General features: G+C 35.9%; 2 protein-coding genes across 2 annotated transcripts; one reads left to right on the top strand and one right to left on the bottom strand.

Moving 5' to 3' along the window:
- The first annotated feature begins 1563 nt into the window (after positions 1 to 1563).
- LOC306878314 (axonemal dynein light intermediate polypeptide 1-like) lies at positions 1564 to 3803 on the top strand. The gene is made up of 6 exons (XM_079430583.1): positions 1564 to 1765; positions 1894 to 2030; positions 2509 to 2678; positions 2760 to 2938; positions 3462 to 3626; positions 3699 to 3803. The coding sequence occupies exons 1-6, from the start codon at positions 1685 to 1687 to the stop codon at positions 3738 to 3740; spliced, it is 774 nt and encodes a 257-aa protein (XP_079286709.1). The 5' UTR covers positions 1564 to 1684; the 3' UTR covers positions 3741 to 3803.
- LOC306878312 (nucleolar GTP-binding protein 2-like) lies at positions 3777 to 19249 on the bottom strand. The gene is made up of 16 exons (XM_079430581.1): positions 18935 to 19249; positions 15601 to 15685; positions 15193 to 15287; positions 14887 to 15026; positions 11623 to 11807; positions 11419 to 11485; positions 11167 to 11325; positions 9402 to 9515; positions 8550 to 8678; positions 6786 to 6890; positions 6541 to 6699; positions 6118 to 6225; positions 5302 to 5774; positions 4959 to 5038; positions 4376 to 4449; positions 3777 to 4268 (listed from the first exon to the last, which is right to left on the bottom strand). Exons 1-16 carry the CDS (start codon positions 18996 to 18998, stop codon positions 4134 to 4136), a joined length of 2172 nt encoding a protein of 723 aa, XP_079286707.1. The 5' UTR covers positions 18999 to 19249; the 3' UTR covers positions 3777 to 4133.
- Positions 19250 to 23102: the final 3853 nt, after the last annotated feature.

Genomic DNA, 23102 nt, shown 5'->3' with positions numbered 1-23102 from the left:
GATATTTTAAACAGAAATGTCAGGCTTCTGAAAAGTATGTTCATTTTTATGCACTCAATACTTGGTTGGGCCTCCTTTTGCATGAATTACTGCATCAATGCGGCGTGGCATGGAGGCAATCAGCCTGTGGCACTGCTCAGGTGTAACGGAAGCCCAGGTTGCTTTGATAGTGGCCTTCAGGTCATCTGCATTGTTGGGTCTGGTGTCTCTCATCTTCCTCTTGACAATACCTCATAGATTCTCTATGGGGTTCAGGTCAGGCGAGTTTGCTGGCCAATCAAGCACAGTACCACCATGGTCATTGAACCAGCTTTTGGTACCTTTGGCAGTGTGGGCAGGAGCCAAGTCCTGCTGGAAAATGAAACCAGCATCTTCAGAAAGCTTATCAGCAGAAGGAAGCATGAAGTGCTCTAAAATTTCCTGGTAGATCGCTGCGTTGACTGTGGACTTCAGAAAACACAGTGGACCAACACCAGCAGATGACATGGCAGCCCAAATCATCACTGACTGTGGAAACTTCACACTGGACTTCAAGCAACATGGATTCTGTGCCTCTCCACTCTTCCTCCAGACTCTGGGTCCTTGATTTCCAAATGAAATGCAAAATTTACTTTCATCTGAAAAGAGGGCTTTGGACCACTGAGCAACAGTCCAGTTCTTTTTCTCCACAGCCCAGGTAAGACGCTTCTGACGTTTTCTCTGGTTCAGAAGTGGCTTGGTAGCCCTTTTCCTGAAGACGTCTGAGCGTGATGACTCTTGATGCACTGACTCCAGCTTCAGTCCACTCCTTGTGAAGCTCTCCCAAGTGTTTGAATCAGTTTTGCTTGACAGTATTATCAAGCTTGCGGTCATCCCTGTAGCTTGTGAACCTTTTTCTACCCAAATTCTTCCTTCCAGTCAACTTTGCATTTAATATGCTTTGATACAGCACTCTGTAAACAGCCACCCCTTTCAGTAATGACCCTCTGTGACTTACCCTCTTTGTGGAGGGCATCAAGGTTCGTCTTCTGGATCATTGCCAAGTCAGCAGTCTTCTCCATTATTGTGGTTTCAAATAACAAGAGATACCCGGAATTTTTACTGTAGGGATGGTCATTAATTGAAACTCAAATGTAAATATTCTAATATTTTGAGATACTGATTTTTTACTTTCATGAGCTGTAAGCTCTAATCATCCAAATTAAAACAAAAAAACTTTTGAAATGTTTTACTTTACATGCAATGAATCTAAAATATATGAAAGTTTCACTTTTTGAAATAAGTTAAAATTAACTGTGTTAAAAATATGTGTTAGAGCACAATAGTTAAACAAAAAACAGTCAAATATGCACATTCACTTCAAAATCATATTACATTATATCATTAATAGCCTTTTTGCTTTAACAGCCTGCGAGTGGCGAGTTCTGTCTCAAACATTAGAAAAATAGAACAATACAATATATTTGTATGTAAATTCTTTTAAAATACTTCAGTGACTTAATAATAATTTTAGTTTGGTTAATAATAATAATAGTTTGGTTCACTTTCATGGACTGACCTGCGTGACGGGAAAGAGCGGTTGTCATAGCAACGGGAAACAATAAAACGAAACTTCTGCAGCGTTACGCGGGTTCCAAAGCGTTATACTAAAACGCAGAATTTGAAACATTCCTGTACATTTTCTTGACACTTCCACATTGCAAGTATGATTCCCCCGACTGACTCCTTGCTGAAGTATGATTATCCGGTGTTGGTGAGCAAGAATACAGAGAGGAAGTCTCCAAGGGTAAGAACAGTTCTTGGATGTAACTTATAGAAATAAAAACAAACCTGTAACCACCGTAAAGTATACCTTGTTGTTGTAATGAAGCCTGAACATTAGTTTTTAATATCTTGTCTCACATTTGACTCAAGAGTCGCCCTTTGAAAGTGAGTCCCCAACAGACGGTAGAGAGCGGCCCAGTCCCTCCTCCACCCAAACCCAAGAGCCCCTCAGCGGATGCCAGCAAACAGCAGACCGAAGAGATCCTGAATGCCATTCTACCGCCAAGGTAAAATAAATAAAATAATAAATAACATTTTCTTTAACTGGGTGCGGATACTACCATAACACAGTAGTTTAGTTGCATATTTAATCACGTCTCATTACCGTTCAAAAGTTTGGGGTCAGTAAGATTTTTGACTGACAGCTGTAAAATTACAAAAGATTTCTAATGAACATAAATGCTGTTCTGAATGCTTGTGTATCATGGCTAACACACAAATAAGCAATGTTAAAAAATGTATCAAATGATTTCTGAAGGATCACGTGGCACTGCTGGATATTCAGCTTTGCCATCACAAATACATTTTAAACTATAATCAAATATAAAACACGTGTTTTAAAATTTAAATAATATGTCATGATATGGTTTATATTTTAACCAAATAAATGCAGCCTTGGTGGGCATAAAATAATTTTTTTTAAATTTGACCAACCTCTAACTTTTGATAAATAGTATATAAATCTTTCGAATGGTTCTGTTACAGGGAATGGATGGAGGACAACCAGTTGTGGGTGCAGCCGGTGTCCAGCGCTCCATGCACACGCATGGACGTTATTCATTTACAAGAACAGCTGGACAGAAGCCTGCAGGGAAGGCAGGCCAGAGAGACGGGCATCTGCCCTGTGCGCAGGGAGCTCTACTCTCAGTGCTTCGGTAAAAATACACATTATTAATGAAGTGGTATATTAATAGCTGTTGAGATTCACATGGCATTCCCCCTTTCAAATGTCTCAGATGAGTTAATCAGACAGGTCACCATTAACTGTGCCGAGCGGGGCCTCCTGCTGCTGCAAGTTAGAGACGAGATTCGCATGACCATCGCTGCCTATCAAACACTGTACGAGAGCAGCGTGGCCTTTGGCATGAGGAAAGCACTTCAAGCAGAGCATGGAATGGCTGACATGGAGAACAAGGTCATTTGCAGCAATTTATTATTGAAAGCAATTGTTCAATTCTTATTTTTTTATACATACTCTAAAATAATTTTATACTCTAAAATAATTTTATAATAACATATACAAAAAAACGTCGCTTTGGATAAAAGCATCTGCTAAATTACTAAATGTAATGTATATACATATAAATTATATCATAAAGAAAGTTTGTTTTTAAAAAAATAAATCAAGCTACAAAACTAAACCTATACAGTGACACTTACAATAACTTGTATTTTACATATATATATAAAAAAAATCATGTTCAACTTGTTGGCTTAAGACAAGCTTATATGTGATTATCTTGCTCTTGTAACAGAAAACAAACTATTACATATGCACAAAATATATTTTGAACTTATGAAAGTCAGTGGTGTCCAAGACAACATTAGTCCCCACTGACTTTGTATGGACAAAAAAAGAAGAAAAAAAAAAAGAAGAGAGACCTGACAAGCACATTAAATTGTAATTTTCTGCTTGCTGAGATACAAACTGTTGGTAGATTTTAGAGTTGGAGAGTGAGAAGCGAGATTTGGAGAGATTGTTGAATGAGCAGAAGGCTAAATGCGAGGCCATCGAGAGACGGGAAGCAGAACGGCGGGAAATTGAGGAAAAGAAGCATGCTGAAGAGGTTCAGTTCCTCAAACGAACTAATCAGCAACTCAAGGTAAAGCAGAGATCATCATAATCATGATTTCTGATTATTTTTCAGACTCTTATGCAACCTTTTATCTTTTAGGCACAACTGGAAGGCATAATTACCCTGAGGAATAAGGCCTAAATATTATTAGAATAATACACTTACTCATACCATTTTAATGAATAAAACATTTATTAAAGCATCTATTCTGAGTATTTATTGATTTTTTTTTTTCTCCAAACAAAAGCAAAAGAACACATTTCAACACTGCAGAATGAGGACGTTGTCTTTAAGTTAAAAGCGCTGAAAATGCACAGTACTGAAATGAATTAGCTGTCAGACCGTAGTTAGAATGTTCAGGACGATGGCTGATGCCACAGTATGAATAAAGTGCACTGGAACAATTGTATCAGAGAGCAACCGAACCTTCACTTATTTTCACAAATCTCCGTGATTCCACACCAGATGTTCCAACCTAGCCACCGACATGGCTTTGGAAACAGGGATTGCTGTTACTGGGTATCTGGCCAGGTATTATCGCTTAGCTCGTTTGGCTTTCTTGCTATCCAAGGGCATTTTTCTGTTTTTATTCTTGTTCTTGACATTGTGCGTTTCATAATAGCGGACCCCCACTTTCTTCACTTTCTGGGCACGCTCCACTCTTCTTTTCTGTTGAGGTGAAAAAGTTAAACAGAGAAGATAAGTTTGGTTTCAAATTGATGTGAGATGTCTGGAGTGAGGAATCGAGACGATTGAGCTGGGAGAATAGGGTATACCTCTTTAGATGTGAGTTTGGTAGGCTGTGTAGGCCCCTCATCTTCAGCTTTCCTCTTTTTAACCAAATTCACAGCTGGAAAAACAAAAATGGATGAGTGTCATTACTCACTTGTTTGAAGCACCAGACAACCCTAATCATTGACAAGATTCTGTGGAATATTTAATGTATTCAACTAGGTTTAACAGTATATTTTAAATATTGTTGATATTGCATTCGACATCAATAATTGTTATTGTCATTATTCACATGACCCTGAAGACTGGAGCAATGACTGCTGAAAATCCAACTATGCCATCATATCAATTAAATTTGAAAATATATTCAAACAGAAAAGTTATTTTAAATGGCAATTATATTTCAGAGTATTACAGCTTTTACTGTATTTTTGATCAAAGGAAGCCTTGGTGAGCATAACCGATTTAACATTAAAAAATGAAAACACTAATGTATAAGCATTTTCTTCAAAAATGCTTAAAAATGTAATAAAAAATATTTAATAATAATAATAGTGCTTTGTTGTACATTAAATACAGTTGCAGCAACCATGTCTTCTGATACACATTAACTTGAGTTAGTAGTACCTTTCCGTTGCAGATTCTTTGCATCATTCTGCTTTGCTGTGGTTTCAATGAACACCTTTTCAGACAGGCCTTTGGGAATTCTATAAAAACATCAAGACAACATTATAATAATCAACAGATATGAGCTAAACTGAAATGGGCTAAGCGTCAACCTTTACAGAGCCCTCTCACAACCTTATCTTAACCCTATATCACAACTTTACTGATTATATTAAAGTAATTCTGTTTGTAGTTTGTTTTGCATATGTTTGATCTTGCCGTCTATGCTGTAAAGTGTCCTTGAGTGTCCTGAAAGGCGCCTATGAATAAAACATTATTATTATCCACATGAGCTTAAACAAACCGTATGGCGGAGAAGTGCTTTGACTTGGCACGATCAAGAAAATGCTTTAATTTGGCAATCTTCTCATCCATCTCTTTATTCACTTCACATGAGCTCTTCTTTTCTGCTTTGGTTGGGGAGTCAGAAACGGAGAATTCTTCTTCCTGTTGTTCACCAATCTGCTCTTCCACTTTTTCCTCATCCTTCTCATTTTCCTCATCTTCGTCTTCTGACCAGGAGGGATCCAGTATGTCAGGTATCTCAACAGGCACAAGATCCTCCTCGCTGAACTCTGGAGCAACATTTATTTTGCCAAAGTTCTGCTTGACGTTGCTGAGGATTTTCTGCATCTCCTCTTTATTCTGTCTCAGAAGCTTTTGATCTTCCTGCTGGCTAGATGAGGCGCAGTCCACATCCTGAGCTTCAAGTCTGTTTCCCAACTCTTCATTCTTGGTTTCCATCTCAGGCATTTCCAGCATCGGTTGAGATTTGTTCTGAGTGGAGAGATCAAGTGTCAGTTTAAGACTGTTTAAAAGTGCATTAGTGTGTGCCAGTATAAAGACAGTCAAAATTCAAGTAATTTTGTTGGCCACAGTGACTTAAAAGAGGATTTGTACCAAGTAATTCAATATGCATTAAGGAGGTTACATATAAACAATGTCTTCCAAGGTCTTTTAAAACAACAAAGCTCTAATTTTAGCAAAACATGCAACAGTGATGATCTTGGAAGACATTTTTGAATATTAAAGTGAAATTTCCAAAGACTAAGCTATTTTTTGGCTAAAAGACACTAAACTTTGTAGGATATTAAGAACTAAGTATTAAGTGTCTATTTACCTCTTCATTCATCTCGCCTCCTGGGGGCTTCACAAAAAAGGGTATGCGTCCCCTCTGCCAATCATTTAAAACCATTTTAGACACCGTAGACAGATCTGGCTCTCCACCCTGTATAAATGGACACAAAATACCAATCATTACAACACCAACATGTACAGTATTTGGACAGAGATAAAGATGTGAACTAAAATCTACAACCTACCCTTTTTTTTTTTAATCTCATTTTGCACTAAATCTTAGTGGTTTTGGAATTTAAGTATTGTAAATTGGCTATCCGAAGTTAAAATTAAATGTTTTCCACAGGCTTAAAGTAAGCAAACTGTCACATCTCAATCGGACACTTGAGAGGAAAGAATAAACAAATGTGCCACAAGGACCAAGCTGACAGTTCGTTTTATCAGATTCTCCACAATCAGGCCAGACCTTAAGCAGTTTTCCGGTGCGAAAGGCGAGCTTTTCCAGGAAATCCTCGGCAGAGCTCCAGGACGGAATGCGGTATGTCTTCTGGATGTACTCTGCTTTGGCCCTCTCCAGCACCGCTCCGATGTGATCCTCTGGATTTCGGATCTTCTCCACTTGAACCTAAATGCAACAGATACAAAGTGAGTGGTTGAAGCCGCTGGGATTGCCAATGTGAATGGTTGATTTGAGAGTCAAGGTCATCGTACCACTCCCTTCAGCACAATGTCAGTCTCGCTGTCATCGGAGGGATAGACGACGCCAGGACAGTCGATGAGGAAAATGCGTCTCATTAGTGTGATATACTGCCAGACCTGTCAGAAAAAGAGAGAGAAAGAAAACAGTTGGTTATGGCATTAAAGTTGAACTTGAGCCATCTGACAGAGTTCACAGATTCATCCATGACCTCCATTTAAGAAACCACAAGACCGAAAACATTTCAATATAACAAACTGCATTTAAATATACGCAATTTATAAGAACTTTCGACAAGTTAGCAAGCAGGCAATTAACTTTTAAGTTTATAAAACTAAAAATATTGTTTATGAATGTTGCTGACTGGCCAAAGGCCTAAACAGTGATTCAGGCAAATCCAACATTTCAACATAGGAAAAGCTAGTTGATGAAGCACAACAATTTAAGCTATTAAAATCAAAATCAAACCTCTCTCATAATCGAACTAGAAAGACTGTTGTAAAAAGAAAGGAAAATAGAAGACAGAAATGTCTACTAATTGAAGAGTCACTCGAATCAGGGCACACTGGGGAAATTTTAAATTAAACAATTTATCATTTAAAACATAAACAGAAGAGCGTGGAAGTCCAGATTTGTTTAGAATTTGATTTCAATCTGGCCTCCCGTCAGTAATGTTTTTCCTTTGCCTTGCACTTTCACTCGCTCTCTGAAAACCATTTCTCAGTTCCATGTTTGTAAAATAGGAGGAAAAATTTGACAAAGTAACTTCACACAAAAACATGAATACACAAAAGTTGCAGCCAAAACCAAAATGCTGGAAACTTAAGCCGTCCAAAATGTTACCACATGTCAGGATCTGGCAGGTAACTTTACACTCACTAAAAAAAATCTGAATCATTTAATGTCACGTACAAGAGAAATCGCTCAATCATCTGATGTTCATGACAAACAAGTATGTTATTGGAAAAGCTCATAAAAAAAATAACTTTTGAATAGAAAAAGACTTGAAATACAGTGTAATGGGTTATTGTTAATATTGCTTTTTTGGCCCTGGGCAACATTCATATACACTGTATGGAAAATAGCAGCATGAACGGTGTTAAACTTCTCCTTTTGTGTCCATAGGGGGAAAAAGTCACTCAAGTCTGGAATAGCATTAGAGTATGCAAACTAATCATAGACTTTTCATTTTTAGGTAAACCATGCCTTTGAGAAAAAAAAAAAAAAAAAAATCTAATTCTTCCTTCTTTTTATTTATTTATATAGCACTATAAAAATGCAACCAAGTTGCCCAAAGTGCTTTACAGAATAAACAATCATACCTCAATATAATGAAAATACAACCATTAAAACTAATTCATTCAAAAAAAAAAAAAAAAAAAAAAAAATTTGCACCAAACAATTCGCACCAAATAGAGATAAAAGGCATGTGATTGGCAAATTACAGAAATTTAAGAAAAAAAACCTGCCTTTTCTCCTCATTCAGTATGACTAAAACAAATCATTATAATTATTATATCAAATTACTTTATTGAAAATTGTATATTTTTCAAATATGTACATTAAACAAATCAATAAAGAAATATATTACTACAGCAAGAATATTATTGTACTGTAAATAATGATAATTTTATATTATTTTAAGTATAATTACAATTACAAAATGCATCAATTTCTTTTTCTCAATTCACATGGATCCTTATTTTCAGGTAGGAATACAGAAATTGTTGTTGAAATCACATCGCTGAGATGGAAAGAAAAAGCTTCTGAGGTCTTACCTTTGTCTCACCAGCAAGGGGTGCCACCTTACAGACTTTTTTGGAGCGCAGGGTATTGATAACAGAGCTCTTTCCAACATTGGGGTAACCAATGAAGCCAACACTGATCTGCTTTTTATCTGAGTGGAGCTGAGCAAAAATCAATATGGACATGTTAATACTAAGCAAACATCATTTTTTAAAAGCAGCAATCAAACAGAAGAAACACACATACTGTCAAGTCCTCTGATATAATGTCGGTTTCATGGTATTAAGGTCAGGGAAACAAGACGATCTTGGATCAACCCTTCTCCCAATAATTTACACACATTCCCTCTCACATTTCATTATACACTTAAAAAGGGGGCCCAAGAAATAAAGACTTGATACACAACTGACAAAGACCTCTTAAATGTCATTACACCTGCAGATTTATATTGCACGCATGAAAACCATGATATTTTTGCACCGCTGTTTTCTAACTCCTAAAAGAGTGTCCTGTCATATAAACCTCAACAAAATTTATGTTACGTAAGCCCTCTTGTCCTTTTTAGTATTTCCAATTTTTTTGTTTACAGCTATGCTCCCAAAAATAGCTACGAGGCAGATGTGAAGACAGGACAGGAGCCCAATAGCATGGGAGGGTGGGGTGCATCTGGTACCCAACCAAACCACTGCTCTGTACATCTGTTGCCATTATGGACGAAAAAAAACAAAAAAAAACAGACTGACCTTGTCCCAAAACTGCAGCTTGAGTAGATAAACTATGTGGATCAAAACTATTGTGCATTTAAAACCTGTTGCCCTCTGGTTTCCAAGGCACCATAATGTGTATAAGCATTAAAAATACTCTGTAAATGTTTAAAGCCTCACCTTGCCAAACTGCCGCAGAAGCTGGATAAGGGAGCCCTTGCCGAAGGAATTGGTAAGGCTGGCGTGAAAGGCCAAAGTCGGGTATTCTTGAGAAAGAATTGCAACCCAGCGTTTCTACAACATAGACAAGAATAAGCAAGAATGAAAAACAGTTCACACAGAAAAATAAGTGTAGCAACATCCTAAATGCCAAGCAACAACAGTATTCATAAACGTTCCTATGAATGATTTAGAAAATGCCTGCATGCACAAAAAATAAAGCATCCCTCTAAATAAATCATTTCAACAAATTCAAGAAGAATCATCTTTTAAAATGTAAAGTCGGCAACACCAAAGCTCCAAAAGTATCATTTATTTAAAAAAAAACTTTTGCATAGTGTTTTTTTTAAATACATTTTTTATACTTTGAGCTTTGGTGTTGCCGATGTTACATTTAAAAGATGATTCTACTTATTTTTTAGCCGAACACCCATTTGAGATCGATGTGCGTGCTGTTGCTTGCTCAATGTAAATTCAAGAGCAATGTGAACAAACATACAAATACTATATAATACCTACCACTATGGACAAAAATGTTTTGGAACGCATCTCTTAATTATTGAATTCAGGCATTTCTTTTAATATAAAATTATTTCTGTCATGACAAGTCTCGGAGGGATAGGCATGACAATGTTAATGTATTTGGTCTTGGCGGAACAGATCTGCTACACTGCTGCAGCTGCAGAGCAAGTACCGAGACTTGCTACTGCCAATACATCCACAACATGCTGCTGTGAGCATGTAAGAAATACTGCTGCTGCAAATATACCATACATGAAATAACCCCCTATTGATAAGGCCTGCAGCTTATAAACAGCTGGTGTAACTCCCTCATTCCTTGTTGTTGCATTTCAGAATCACCAATAATAAGAATTACAAACAAGAATTATAGATGTGAAAGACTTTTAACTGACTTTAAACTATTACACGCCAAGATAAACATGCTTGTCTGTCAGTGAAACAAACTCCAGAGACGGTAGAACTGAATGTACAACAGGACACATTGCAGACAGTGGCCTTGTTCTAGAAACCTAGTGAGATGCCTTGCTATCTACTGCCTACATAGGTGGCTCCATACATCCTAACTGTTGTAGAACAACAAAAGTGGCCATTTTGGATCACTCTATAGAAACTTGCTAAGCTACCCCAACATGATACTCTAGTTTTTCTAATTAAATTGAACTATTCACACCATGTCATACTTGTAATTTCGAGGTGACAATACATGACTTTAATTCATGTCCTCAGACTCGGAATTATGCATTTCAATGGCAACATTATCAACACATATACATGGCACCTCAATCATTCTGCAGTGGTCATGTGATACAAGTTGTAGCTCTCAGTAAAGTTGGTTAACAAGTTGTAATTACAAGTATATTTATCGTTACGACTTTAACCTCAATGGATGGCAAAAAAGTTGGGAAAACTTTTTAATTAAACTACCAATATCAAATATTATCAATATCAATAATTTTCACTACTGAATGAATAAGTGTATTTATCATTAAGATTTGACACGTTCCACCAACTGCAACAGGATTTCAACAGAGACTGGTGTTAGCATTTTAAGATAACATGATACTCTAATATGCATGCAAATACACAGTACCCATATATATTGAGTAAATAGTCTTTTTTAATTAGGCTGAACTATTTTAATCAATATTTGATTCAATATTATTCCAAATAATTACTGGTACTAGAATTAAACTTAATTTCTTACCGTAACCCATGTGGGAATGAGGTCGCACTTATTGAGCACAAAGATGAGGTGTTTCCAAGTTTTCTCCTTCTTCAGATAGGACTCAATGTTCTGGGATCGAGTGCCCATAGGGTCCCGAGCATCTAGCACCTGGATAATGACGTCTGAAGAGTCGATCACCTGCACAAAGCATGGTTCATTTTAGGATGTGGCGTCAACTAGTTTTTGTTAGAACTTTCAATGAGTAAGGCGTTAGGAGATGGTAATAACTACCTTATAAAGCTCGCCCCAGATCCTCTTTGACTGCCCCTTTTTGAAAATTTCCTCCCGAGCCTCATCCCTGCAGTGATGGGAAAACGAAATGGCTTTGTCATGTCATAAATAAGCCATGTTTGCTAGAAAAACAGGGCTATAGCTCGTTTCTGTAGTAAGTACAGAACTACATATTTTCATAATCTCTAGAAGGCACTCGCTCACTTGACTCCACTGTCCTCAGACACCAAATCACGGTCTTTCTCAGCATTGTAGCTCTGAGCAGAGACCTCTGCCTTTTCAGCAAGGTCCTTCAGCTCTCCCGCAGACAAGGTGGGCCTCTTTCTTTGTGCCTTTGGCCCAAATGTGGTTTCAAATGTCTCTGTGTCCAGAATGTGTACCATGGCGTTCTAGAAGAACCAGCAGATGATCAATTGACAAACGGATTTCATGAGAACTGTTTTATCCTCTTCATCATAACTTTAAGAATTTCTTTGATGAAGCATCTGATATTTCAGCTCTTGCAAGCTTTGACAGTTCTGTGCAACCAAGAGGAAAGAAGCCCCAGTGATTTATGGGAGAGCAAAGCGTACTCATCTGCACATTATATATGGCTTACAAGAGTGATCATAAAATTGTGCTACACAACAACATGATTTCTTCTATAAAGCATATATTAACATGGCTTTATTCACATTGCGCATAAATCTATTTTGTTTCCTTATTTTGAGGATTGACTTTCTGTGTGATGGAGTGGTGAAATCAGTTTTTTTAGACAGTGTAGCCTGCACTTTATTATAGTAAAGGTTTAAGCCTAAACACGATGCTAAGTGACAATTCACTAAATGAGGGTAAATCGGTGAATTTGGCCACAGCTCCAGAAAGCACAGCACAATGTTGAAACATGGAAAACTTTAAATCCGATCTAACCATTTAGACACATTCCAAAAAAAATCAGATGGTAATCTGCAGTTCTCAAACTAAATGTGGTTTACATTAGGTTTGCAAACATCAGCTTTCATGCATTCTTGTGCATATAGAATGTTGTACACAGTACTGTTCCAAAGCTTGTGGTCAGTATGTTATTTTTTAAAGAAATTAATACTTGCATTCATTAAGGATGCATTAAAATGATCAAAAGTGATTATTCAAAATAAATAGTTTAACATTATTTTCATCAAAGAATCCACCCAAAAAAAGGATCATGCGATTCTAAAGACTGGAGTAATGGCTGCTGACAATTCAGCTTTGTTATCACAGGAATAAATTACAATAATCTAATATTAGAAATAGAAAAAAAAAAAAAAAATAGAAACAGTTATTTGAAATTGTAATAGTATTTCATAATATTACAGTTTTTACTGAATTTTGGATTAAATAATTAAATAAATAGCCTTAAGAGCATAGGACACTTTAAAAAATTAACTAAACTATTGAACACTTGTGTAATATACAAGATATGCTTTTACAAAAAAAAAATAATAATAATAATTTTAAAAGCGTTAATATACAGAAAAATATGGCTTAAGATAAAATCATTCAAAAGCCAAACAATGAACAAAACTTCTTACAGTTAAAGTCTATAACTGGACCAAGCCAAATTGCAATCTGTAATGACCTAAAAACAAAACAAAATTGAAGCCATACCACTGTTGCAACAGAGGATGGAATAAAACAAGCAATTTACAGATCTTGTCAAAGCCAGTAACATTTCTCGTAAGAAATTGTACTTCTGGTAGGATTGCATTTCTTCGGAACAATTGACGTGGATGATAAAAAACAACCTGATTTGAGGCTAACCACCACATCACAACATGTTCAAAATATTTCTGAGAAAGAGAAAAAAAAAGTGCGCAAATAATGGGCATTATGGCACATGCTGGAGGAGCGGCTCAAACACCACAAAACAAAAAGAGAGGATGAAAATCAATAACTGACAGTTTTGCCAGACCAAAAAAAAAACAAAACAGCGAGTGTCAGTCCTGAGACATAGAACAAAAGTAAATTGGGACGTTCATTATGCGAAGAGTTTGCTCACACATGGAACAGTTTAGATGTTGAAGCAAATCAACAACATTTGTAGAAGGAACATGAACAACAGAGCAAAACCTTACATTTTATTCTGAGCACACATTTTTTTGCTCTGTTCTTTACTACTGGCAGACAACAGGCCCTTAGGTGCCAAAGAGCAAGTTCTATCACAGGTCAGGCAATGCCCTCGCTATACCGTCAGACTAACAAAATCACTGTACCGTTGTCATGGCACAATTGTTCTTGTCATAGTACCGAATGTGTTTCACGAGTTCACACTTACATATAATTTGAAGGGGTAAGTTTAATGCGTATTTGGCGTGCTGTCCGGGGAGAGGGCTCCGAGCTTGGAGTTCGGCCCGAACCCAGAGTACTCCCCCCCTATGTAAGTGCTTAGGACTAGAAGCGTGGAGAAGGGGTGGTGGAGGGATGCTGCAAACTGTCAATGGAATGAGGTGAGACTGCTGAGTGTATATATACCTCTTACCATTGATTGCTGAGTGCTCTCCACTTGTGTTAATTATCTGAACGTGCTCCTCCCGAACTTTGTTAATAAAACATCATTATGTGACGTTCACAAGTTACAAGACGTTTAGCCAAGAGGTGTTGTAAAAAACTCTTTTCTCATTTAAATACAAATGAGCAAAGCCAGTCGTTCACAGGAATTTGCCAGAAATCAGCAGCTGATAAATCAAGTCAGAAAAGTACTTTGTGAGAGGGCAATTTTCCTGTTGGAGTCTAATGTCAGAAACATTTTTGCTTTAATTCGGCTATATATTTTTTTATCAAATGACACAGTATCATACTATGACTCTTCTAAATTTGGAATGATCTACACAGACAGATTTTTTTGTTTTGTGTACCATAAAAACAGCACATGTAGCGTCCCATTAACTAAAAGTATTATTAATCATTCATATTAAGTCACTGAAATGAAATAAGGTGAAATAAAATATAAATATTAGATGAAAACCTTAAACATGTTGCTTAAAATAAAAATTACTAAAACAATATATTAAAGCGAAAAAGAAATGTATAAAAACAATAAAAATGACAAACCCACCTAACAAAATTTTAAAGGAAAACTAATATTTTTAATTTGCCTTTATTTTAAAATTGTCAATCAACACTAATAGTATAGTACTGTTATATACTCATGTAGAGCCCAGAGTTACCATGTTGCTAACATTGTCTTATAATACTCGAATAGACATAAAATTGCATTAAACTGATTTAATCAATTTTTAATTATTAATACTTTCTGGTTGTAAGTAAATTATAAATAAATTTAGGATTCACAATACTACTTTTTACTGAGCTCATCACAATGCATTACTGGATTGCCTGCTCTGAAAAAATGCAAACAAAACTACATGCAAACAATGAGCCTACCTGTCTTCTCATCACACCACATAATTTTGTATAAAAACAGCATGTGTAACTTCTGTCCATACTCACATGTGCTTTAATTCGGTCATGCAGCAAGGACATTGGTAGTTTGCTCTGTCTCATCACTACTCGGTACGGATCTTTCTTTACCGCGTTCATCTCTTCTTGGAATTTCTGTAAGGATGACTGCTTGATAACACGTGTATTGGCTGCACAGGAAGCATATGGGAAAACCAAAGAAATATTCACATAATCAGACATTTACATGCAATATGAATTTTGAATGGTGTGACCACAGAATAAGTGGTCTATAATATTACTTGGAAAAGATGGCTAAGACTAATTAAAACACAAAAAAAAACACATTGCTCTTACCAAACCACTTGATGTTGGGCTCAACTCTGGCCACAGTTCCTGGAGCAAGTGTGTTCTGGTACTGCAAGGGCTTGATCACCTTACCTCGATTGTTACTGTGGGCATATTAATAAAAAAATATCCGTTTCATTATCATTTAAAAGGTTTAATTTTTGTTAGGGTTGGGATTTGTTTTGTTTAAAATAAATAAGCTCTCTCTATGATTAGTGTTTAATGCACATTACTCCATCTAGATGTATATTACGTTAATTTTTTTTCCTTTTTTCTTTCTTTTATCTTGCTACATACAAATGTACGTAAGCACCCAGAGCTACTAGAAACCATAAAATTCCTTGCGTGTTTGTGTTCATTTGGTGAATAAAGCTCATTCTGATTCTATTCTGAATTGTTATTTTGTAAATGACTTACCATCTCTGCTTCTGCCTGTACATATTCAAGCGTTTGATGGTGGCACGGTCCCTCATGTTGTTCCCTCCAGCTCCCTTGACCCGGTCTGTGGGATAGAGAATGTTAAAAGAGATGAACATTGTTATACACAGGGACAGTGCAATTTACAATAATTTTATATACACTTCATAAATGTGACAGATCGTTAAATCAAGGCACAAGGGCGACGATTAACAGAAGAGTCCCTTGTGTCACTTCCAATGTCCACCAATCATAATTGAGGTAAAAAAAAAAATAAATAATAAAAAAAAAGTTTAAAAAGATTGTTTACCATAACTCCATTTAAATCATAATACAGTAAAACAGTAATAATGTGAAACAATATTGCGAATATAATTTAGAATAACATTTCTATTTAAATACATTTTAAAATGTGATGGCAAAGCTGAATTAGAAATCATTTTAATATGCTAAATTGTGCTCAAGAAACTTTATTGTCAATGTTAAAACACTCGTGCTGCTTAATATGACAATTAATATGCTTAAAAACATTTAAAAAGTTTTTTTAATTTTGATGATTAGATCTTGCAGCTCATGAAAGTCAAAATGCAGTATCTCAAAATATTTATATTGGAGTTTCAATTAATGACCATCCCTACAGTAGGGCTGTGTATTGGCAAGAATCTGGTGATACGAAAAATAATATTTGATTCATGAACGAATTAATGACAGAACTATACGACTATTATGGCAAAATAAACACAATAGAACCCATTTTTTTCATAAACAAGCAAAATTGTAATTAGTAGATTTGTATTTCCAAAACGAATCAAACTGATAAAATATAACTTCATTCAAAACTAAGCTATTAAATAAAGTTTGAATAGCCTGCACTACTGGTTTAAAAATCTCAGTATACTATAATTTGTGTAAGCCTATGAAACACACACACATATATATATATATATATATATATATATATATATATTAATTAATTTACATTTAATACTAGCTTTAATGTCAGCCCCACTTTGCACGAGCATTAAAATCCAATGCTGCAAACATCCGCTACATATTGGATCTGATCCAGTACGTCATCGTGCTACACGCTGCAGCGAGGACAGACTCCAAATGACGCCACACTTCAGCTTTGTACACCGAAATGAGAGCTGGAACAATTCTTTCATTCTCCATTACTGGCAGCGAAATATATCTCACGTGTATCGATATTTTCTTACACCCCTACAGTATCAATTCTGGGCATCTCTTGTTCTTTGAAACCACAATAATGGAGAAGACTGCTGACTTGGCAATGATCCAGAAGACGAACATTGACGCCCTCCACAAAGAGGGTAAGTCACAGAGGGTCATTACTGAAAGGGGTGGCTGTTCAAGGAGTGCTGTATCAAAGCATATTAAATGCAAAGTTGACTGGAAGGAAGAATTTGGGTAGGAAAAGGTGCACAAGAAACAGGGATGACCGCAAGCTTGAGAATACTGTCAAGCAAAGCTGATTCAAACACTTGGGAGAGCTTCACTAGGAGTGGATTGAAGCTGGAGTCAGTGCATCAAGAGTCACCACGCTCAGACGTCTTCAGGAAAAGGGCTACCAAGCCACTTCTGAACCAGAGACAACGTCAGAAGCGTCTTACCTGGGCTGTGGAGAAAAAGAACTGGACTGTTGCTCAGTGGTCCAAAGTCCTCTTTTCAGATGAAAGTAAATTTTGCATTTCATTTGGAAATCAAGGACCCAGAGTCTGGAGGAAGAGTGGAGAGGCACAGAATCCATGTTGCTTGAAGTCCAGTGTGAAGTTTCCACAGTCAGTGATGATTTGGGCTGCCATGTCATCAGCTGGTGTTGGTCCACTGTGTTTTCTGAAGTCCTCAGTCAACGCAGCGATCTACCAGGAAATTTTAGAGCACTTCATGCTTCCTTCTGCTGATAAGCTTTCTGAAGATGCTGATTTCATTTTCCAGCAGGACTTGGCACCTGCCCACACTGCCAAAGCTACCAAAAGCTGGTTCAATGACCATGGTGTTACTGTGCTTGATTGGCCAGCAAACTCACCTGACCTGAACCCCATAGAGAATCTATGGGGTATTGTCAAGAGGAAGATGAGAGACACCAGACCCAACAATGCAGATGACCTGAAGGCCGCTATCAAAGCAACCTGGGCTTCCATTACACCTGAGCAGTGCCACAGGCTGATTGCCTCCATGCCACGCCGCATTGATGCAGTAATTCATGCAAAAGGAGGCCCAACCAAGTATTGAGTGCATAGAAATGAACATACTTTTCAGAAGCCTGACATTTCTGTTTAAAATATCCTTTTTTAATTGATCTTATGTAATATTCTAATTTTCTGAGACATTGAATTGTGTTTTCATGATCTGTAAGCCATAATCATCAATTTCAAGAAATAAAGGCTTGAAATATTTCACTCTATGTGTAATGAATCTATTCACTAAATGTGTCACTAAATATTGACCTTTTTCACGATATTATAATTTTTTGAGATGTACCTGTATGACCAAGTTTTGTAACACTGTAAACGTCTGTCACTTTTGATAAATATAATGTCCTTGTCGAATAAGATAAAAATCATTCTGACCCCAAACTTGAACAGTAGTGTACTAACCCTTCATTACATTCAAAATGTCAACTTTGGATCACGTTGTGATATGCAAAACATTTTAGCGAGATCTCTTTTGAACTACTGCTTTTTATTTTTTAAGTATTTTATTATGAGCAGCTATGAAATTAATCAGGGTCTGGATCAAAATGGCACTAAAAGACAAACAAATAAATATATGGTATATTTAAAATGACATCTATTGTAAGTGACAGCCATAATTTCTCAGACTGACATTTTATGCTAATTCAATGCAAGTATTTGCCATAAACGAGCAACATGGGGCATGCTTTTATGCTCTCATAATGGTGAAAAATTCTCCCTGGAAACAGAGAGCAAATACGATCCCTTAAAAATAAAGATAACTTCTGACTCTGATTCTAAACATTTCTGAAAAACATTCAAACATTGTGGTAACAATCTAGAACAAGTTTGTATTCGTTTATTCTTGAACACGTATAAATGTCATGTACAACAGGGCAATTTGGTAACGTTCCCCAGACATGATTGGTCTTAATACAAGCCTCTAATAACACATCTTGACAGAAATCATGGTTACACGAAATCAACGAATAACCCTGTAAACATTGAAGAAAGCTGCTCTACCAACAGGCAACGGTGAAAGCATAACTACAGAACGTCTATATATTCTTCAAAAAGAGTTGGCTAATGCTTTAGCTGGCTAGCAGTACACAGCCAGACCAGCGGTTTGTTAACCTTACCGGGATTACTGCTGGAGTTTGAGGGATTTATGGAGCTTTTCCCCTTGAATTTTGGCTTCACCATTGTGATAGATTACTCCGGGACAGTCCAAATACTGTAAATAAAAAAATATAACTGAGTTTTAGTCCACTGTAGATTTCCACGTGTTACAATAATCTACAGAAACCCGGAAATACGTCATCGTTCAAGCGACGACTTGTTTTCTACGTTTACCATCAAATCTGAGCAAATTTGTTCGTAGGTTCTCAGAAATTAAATCTGAGTTACTAACGAGAATCTACAAAGCCACAATTCAATTTACCCAAATCTATATCAGTGTACACAAGCTAATAAACCGGTCTGTGGTTGGTTAACGTACCGAGGTCATTAAACAAAACACATTTTATAATTATGTAGTTTCATAACCTTATAACAACTGAACGGATTAACTAAATGCAACATTTGTACTTTTAAAATGCCTGTATAACAGCAGAACCATTAGAATGAAAACAGATTAAAATTGGTTTCATTAATAATTTTACCTAAAATCTTGATGTTGATAAAAGACACATATCATGCACAATTAACCATGTTTTAAATTGCCAATTCTTGTTTAATTTTCTTTTTATTTGTTCAATACATTTGAATCTGAAGCTGGTTGATAAGCATTAAAATTTGCTTTAACAATGTCTTATACCTGCAGCATCAGTTTATCGCCCCGATATTGTTTAACTAACAGAACACATATTTAATTTGGGAAACTCTTAGTTGCATTTTATTTCAGAATGACTTGATGCACACATTAAATTCATGCAGGACTCTGCATACCCAGAAGAGGGCATGCCGGGATAGTTGTTGCTTCAGTTGCATTGTCCTGCCCCATGTCTTTGAGCTTCGATCAGCCTCTGTTCACTACACTGAATGAAGACTTTGTCTTATGATTTTAGATCAAAGAGAGCTGCTTGAAATTTGACATTAAAACAAGATGTATGACTTACCCGTTTTCTTTCAGCACTTGTTCTAGGCTACTACAAGATTACATTTCACTCAAGTTAAAGGAAACAAATTGGGAAAAGGAACTATAAACTTTGCATATTGTCAAGATGGAATTAAAGCAAACATTACACAGATGCATTTAAGCAGTTTTCAGCTTGGACCAACAATACATGTTGCGTTGCCAGCCGGTGTATCGTGTAAACTTAAAACCTGCACAGAGCCTGTGTGGAATGCGTAGATAATGGCTTCTGGGGCAGCCCACACAGTCAATGAGAACCAGGCATACCTTGTATAATACTAGTATCCTATAGACACATCACTGGAATCTTGGAAAATATCAGAGATTGTCTTTAATAGTTTAATGTTTTTATTATAAATAGACCTTGTCCTTTTTTCTTGCATGCAATTTTTTTTTATTTGAACATAAGATACACAATTTTATAATTTTCCTACCTTTCTTAGGTGAATGAAAACTCAGTGTAAGGAATGAAACTCAGTATAAGGAATATCTATTCATTTTCTTTTGAGAGAAATGGAAAACTGTGCACTGATTTGCACTAATATTATAAAACAGTTTAGTCTTTGTTTTTTTGACATGTTTTTGTCCAGTTATTCGCTTTTACTCAGTTAAAATGAAATGTGACAACATGAGAAATATTTTCAAATTTAATTTGCCCATTTAAGACCCTCATTTCTCTGACGTCCAGCTTGCTTAAACAAGAAGCTGGCATCACAAAAGAAAATGAGAGGCAAATAATCATGATTTCCCAAGACATTTTCTCAGAGGACTGTCTCTGAAAGGCGATTAAGTTTGAATGGAGTTGCGGTTGCATGAAATTCTATATTTTGTTTCAAATCCTTTTATGAAAGCTCCAAACTCTTTGCTCATTTATGTGATTGCTTGGTATAAGCCACGATAAAAACAATACCCTCCAAAATTGGACTGAATTCAAACTGTACACTGTTGTCTGTGAAAAACTGCTACCAAGATTATTTGAAAATTGCTTATGTATAGTATTAATTAGAGCAATATGATTTGGCTTGAATATTGAAGCGCTAGACATTTAAAGAATATCTGGAGAAGGATTTGTAGAGACAGATTTTTATTCCAAAAACTGAGCTTTTTTTTATGTACAATTGTACATTTTAAACATGCCAAATATCATCATAATAAAATAATATGCGAGTAAAACTGTTGCTCACATTGTGTTGGTGAATCTTTTTCTCTGACACTAAAAGTCAAGTGAGGACACCACAGTTTCAAGCTTAACACTAAATAACAGCCTAGGTTGCATGAACTCTTCTTAGATAATAGAAGATATTGAGCAATGCTATCCTAAAATAAAGGATTCAGCATTTATTATAATTTATTGAGAAATTTAACAGCAGCTTCAAACAGGTGTGCTCCTACAATGGATGCCAGACTGAGAGGTATTTTTAAGATGGCTTGCTGATAGATCCACTTTGTTTCAGTCAGGGAGGGAGAATTTGCTTGTTTGATTTTTCCGTCAAGATTGGGTAAAGTTGCAGGGTCATGATATCCCTTTAGGTTTTCACTAAATCTATTCTCAGAGCTGCCAGTAAACTGCCCGGCATCCACACGGGAGAAAGTAATGATGGATCGAGACCACAGCCTTTGCTGGATTTGGATGCGTCTGGCTGGTGGTGGGAAATGCACTAAGCAGGTTATTTGTTCAGGACCTGCATCATCTGTATCATTCTGAGGTTATAAATAACTCATGCTTCTTACGTTAATAAAAATTCTTATATTTTCATATTTACAAAAAGCAGAGTAGGAAAGTAAAAAAAAAACAAAAAAAAAAAAAGTCGCATCAAACATACATTTGCACAATACTTATTTATCTGTTAGAATGCTAAAATCGAATCAATCCGACAACTCAAAGAAGAGGTGAACAATTGTACAATATGTTTATATATGATTGCTAAGAATTTTAATTTACAAAATATAATTGGCTAAGTTTATTATAATATTTAAGACTGATATTTATATTTACAATATAATTTAAAATGTTAATATTAAATAATTATATTGCACTTTTAATAATGTTTTTATATATAACTTACTATGTAATATATGGACATATTTAATAATATGACTAATAGTATGCTTGCTTAAGGTGTTTTACTTGGTAATGAAGCTTTAATTGCACATAAATACAACAACAAAAGTAAATAAATTAAAGATTAAATTCTGAAAACATTAAGACACTGGTTAAGTCATATAAACTATTTTGGCTAATAATAATAAGAATAAATAAGTGTGAAAATAAATAGGAGTAAAATAATATTGAAAATTAATGTTTATATTATAATGAATATATATAATTTATTTTAGTTATGACTTTTACATTCATATTATTGAAATCTCATACATTTAATATTACTGCATTCATATTATGTATTAATATTATATGAATACATTGTTTTTGATTAATATTCTTTAAATATTATAAACCCTATAGATAAGTTAACACCATAAGTTATCATTATTTAATATTAACATTTTAAATAATATTGTGTTTTTGTAAAACTGATGTTCAAAGTCAGCTTTAAAAATGTGTTAAAGATGAAAACGTGTCACTGTCAGCAGACAGACAAAGGACACAGAGGTAAGTGCAATACAATCAACAGGTTTATGGAGTAGTAGCAGAGGGGAATGAGAATGTCTCTAGGGGCTTCTCTGAGTGTGAATGTCCTTTTTCCTTTTACAGGGGATCCGGAGGTAACAGTAGAGCGTGGAGACGGTGGAGAACAGTGATAGGAACACTGGAGCAACTGGTAAAGGTAAGTAGGTCAGGTTAGTCAACATGGAAAGTTTGAGACCAGACAGTGAGTGCAGGGATATAGTGCTGCTGATTAGTGCTGACAGGTGGCGGTGATCAGAAATCAGGGGATTGGGATCTGGTGAGTGTCGTTGGTGGAGACTGCCGTGACTGTGGTGACTCTCTGACAGTCACATAATCATCTGTAGTGCAAATATGGACCTCCAGCTCCAGAGTTACCTTTCATCAGTCAGTCATCATGGCCTACGGCCTCATTACCCCTTCTGCACTGAACAAATTATAGCTGAGTCATTGGTAAATGATACAAGATTAAAGCTTAAAAAAACAATTGAAAGCAGACAGTTTGTCCTTTTAAAAGACCAAATGCTATCAATTATTCTCATCAGCA

Source organism: Barbus barbus (genome assembly GCF_936440315.1).
Source record: "Barbus barbus genome assembly, chromosome: 12".
NCBI classification, from domain to species: Eukaryota; Metazoa; Chordata; class Actinopteri; order Cypriniformes; family Cyprinidae; genus Barbus; species Barbus barbus.
Note: the sequence above shows the minus strand (reverse complement) of the source record. Positions and strands in the feature narration are given on the sequence as shown.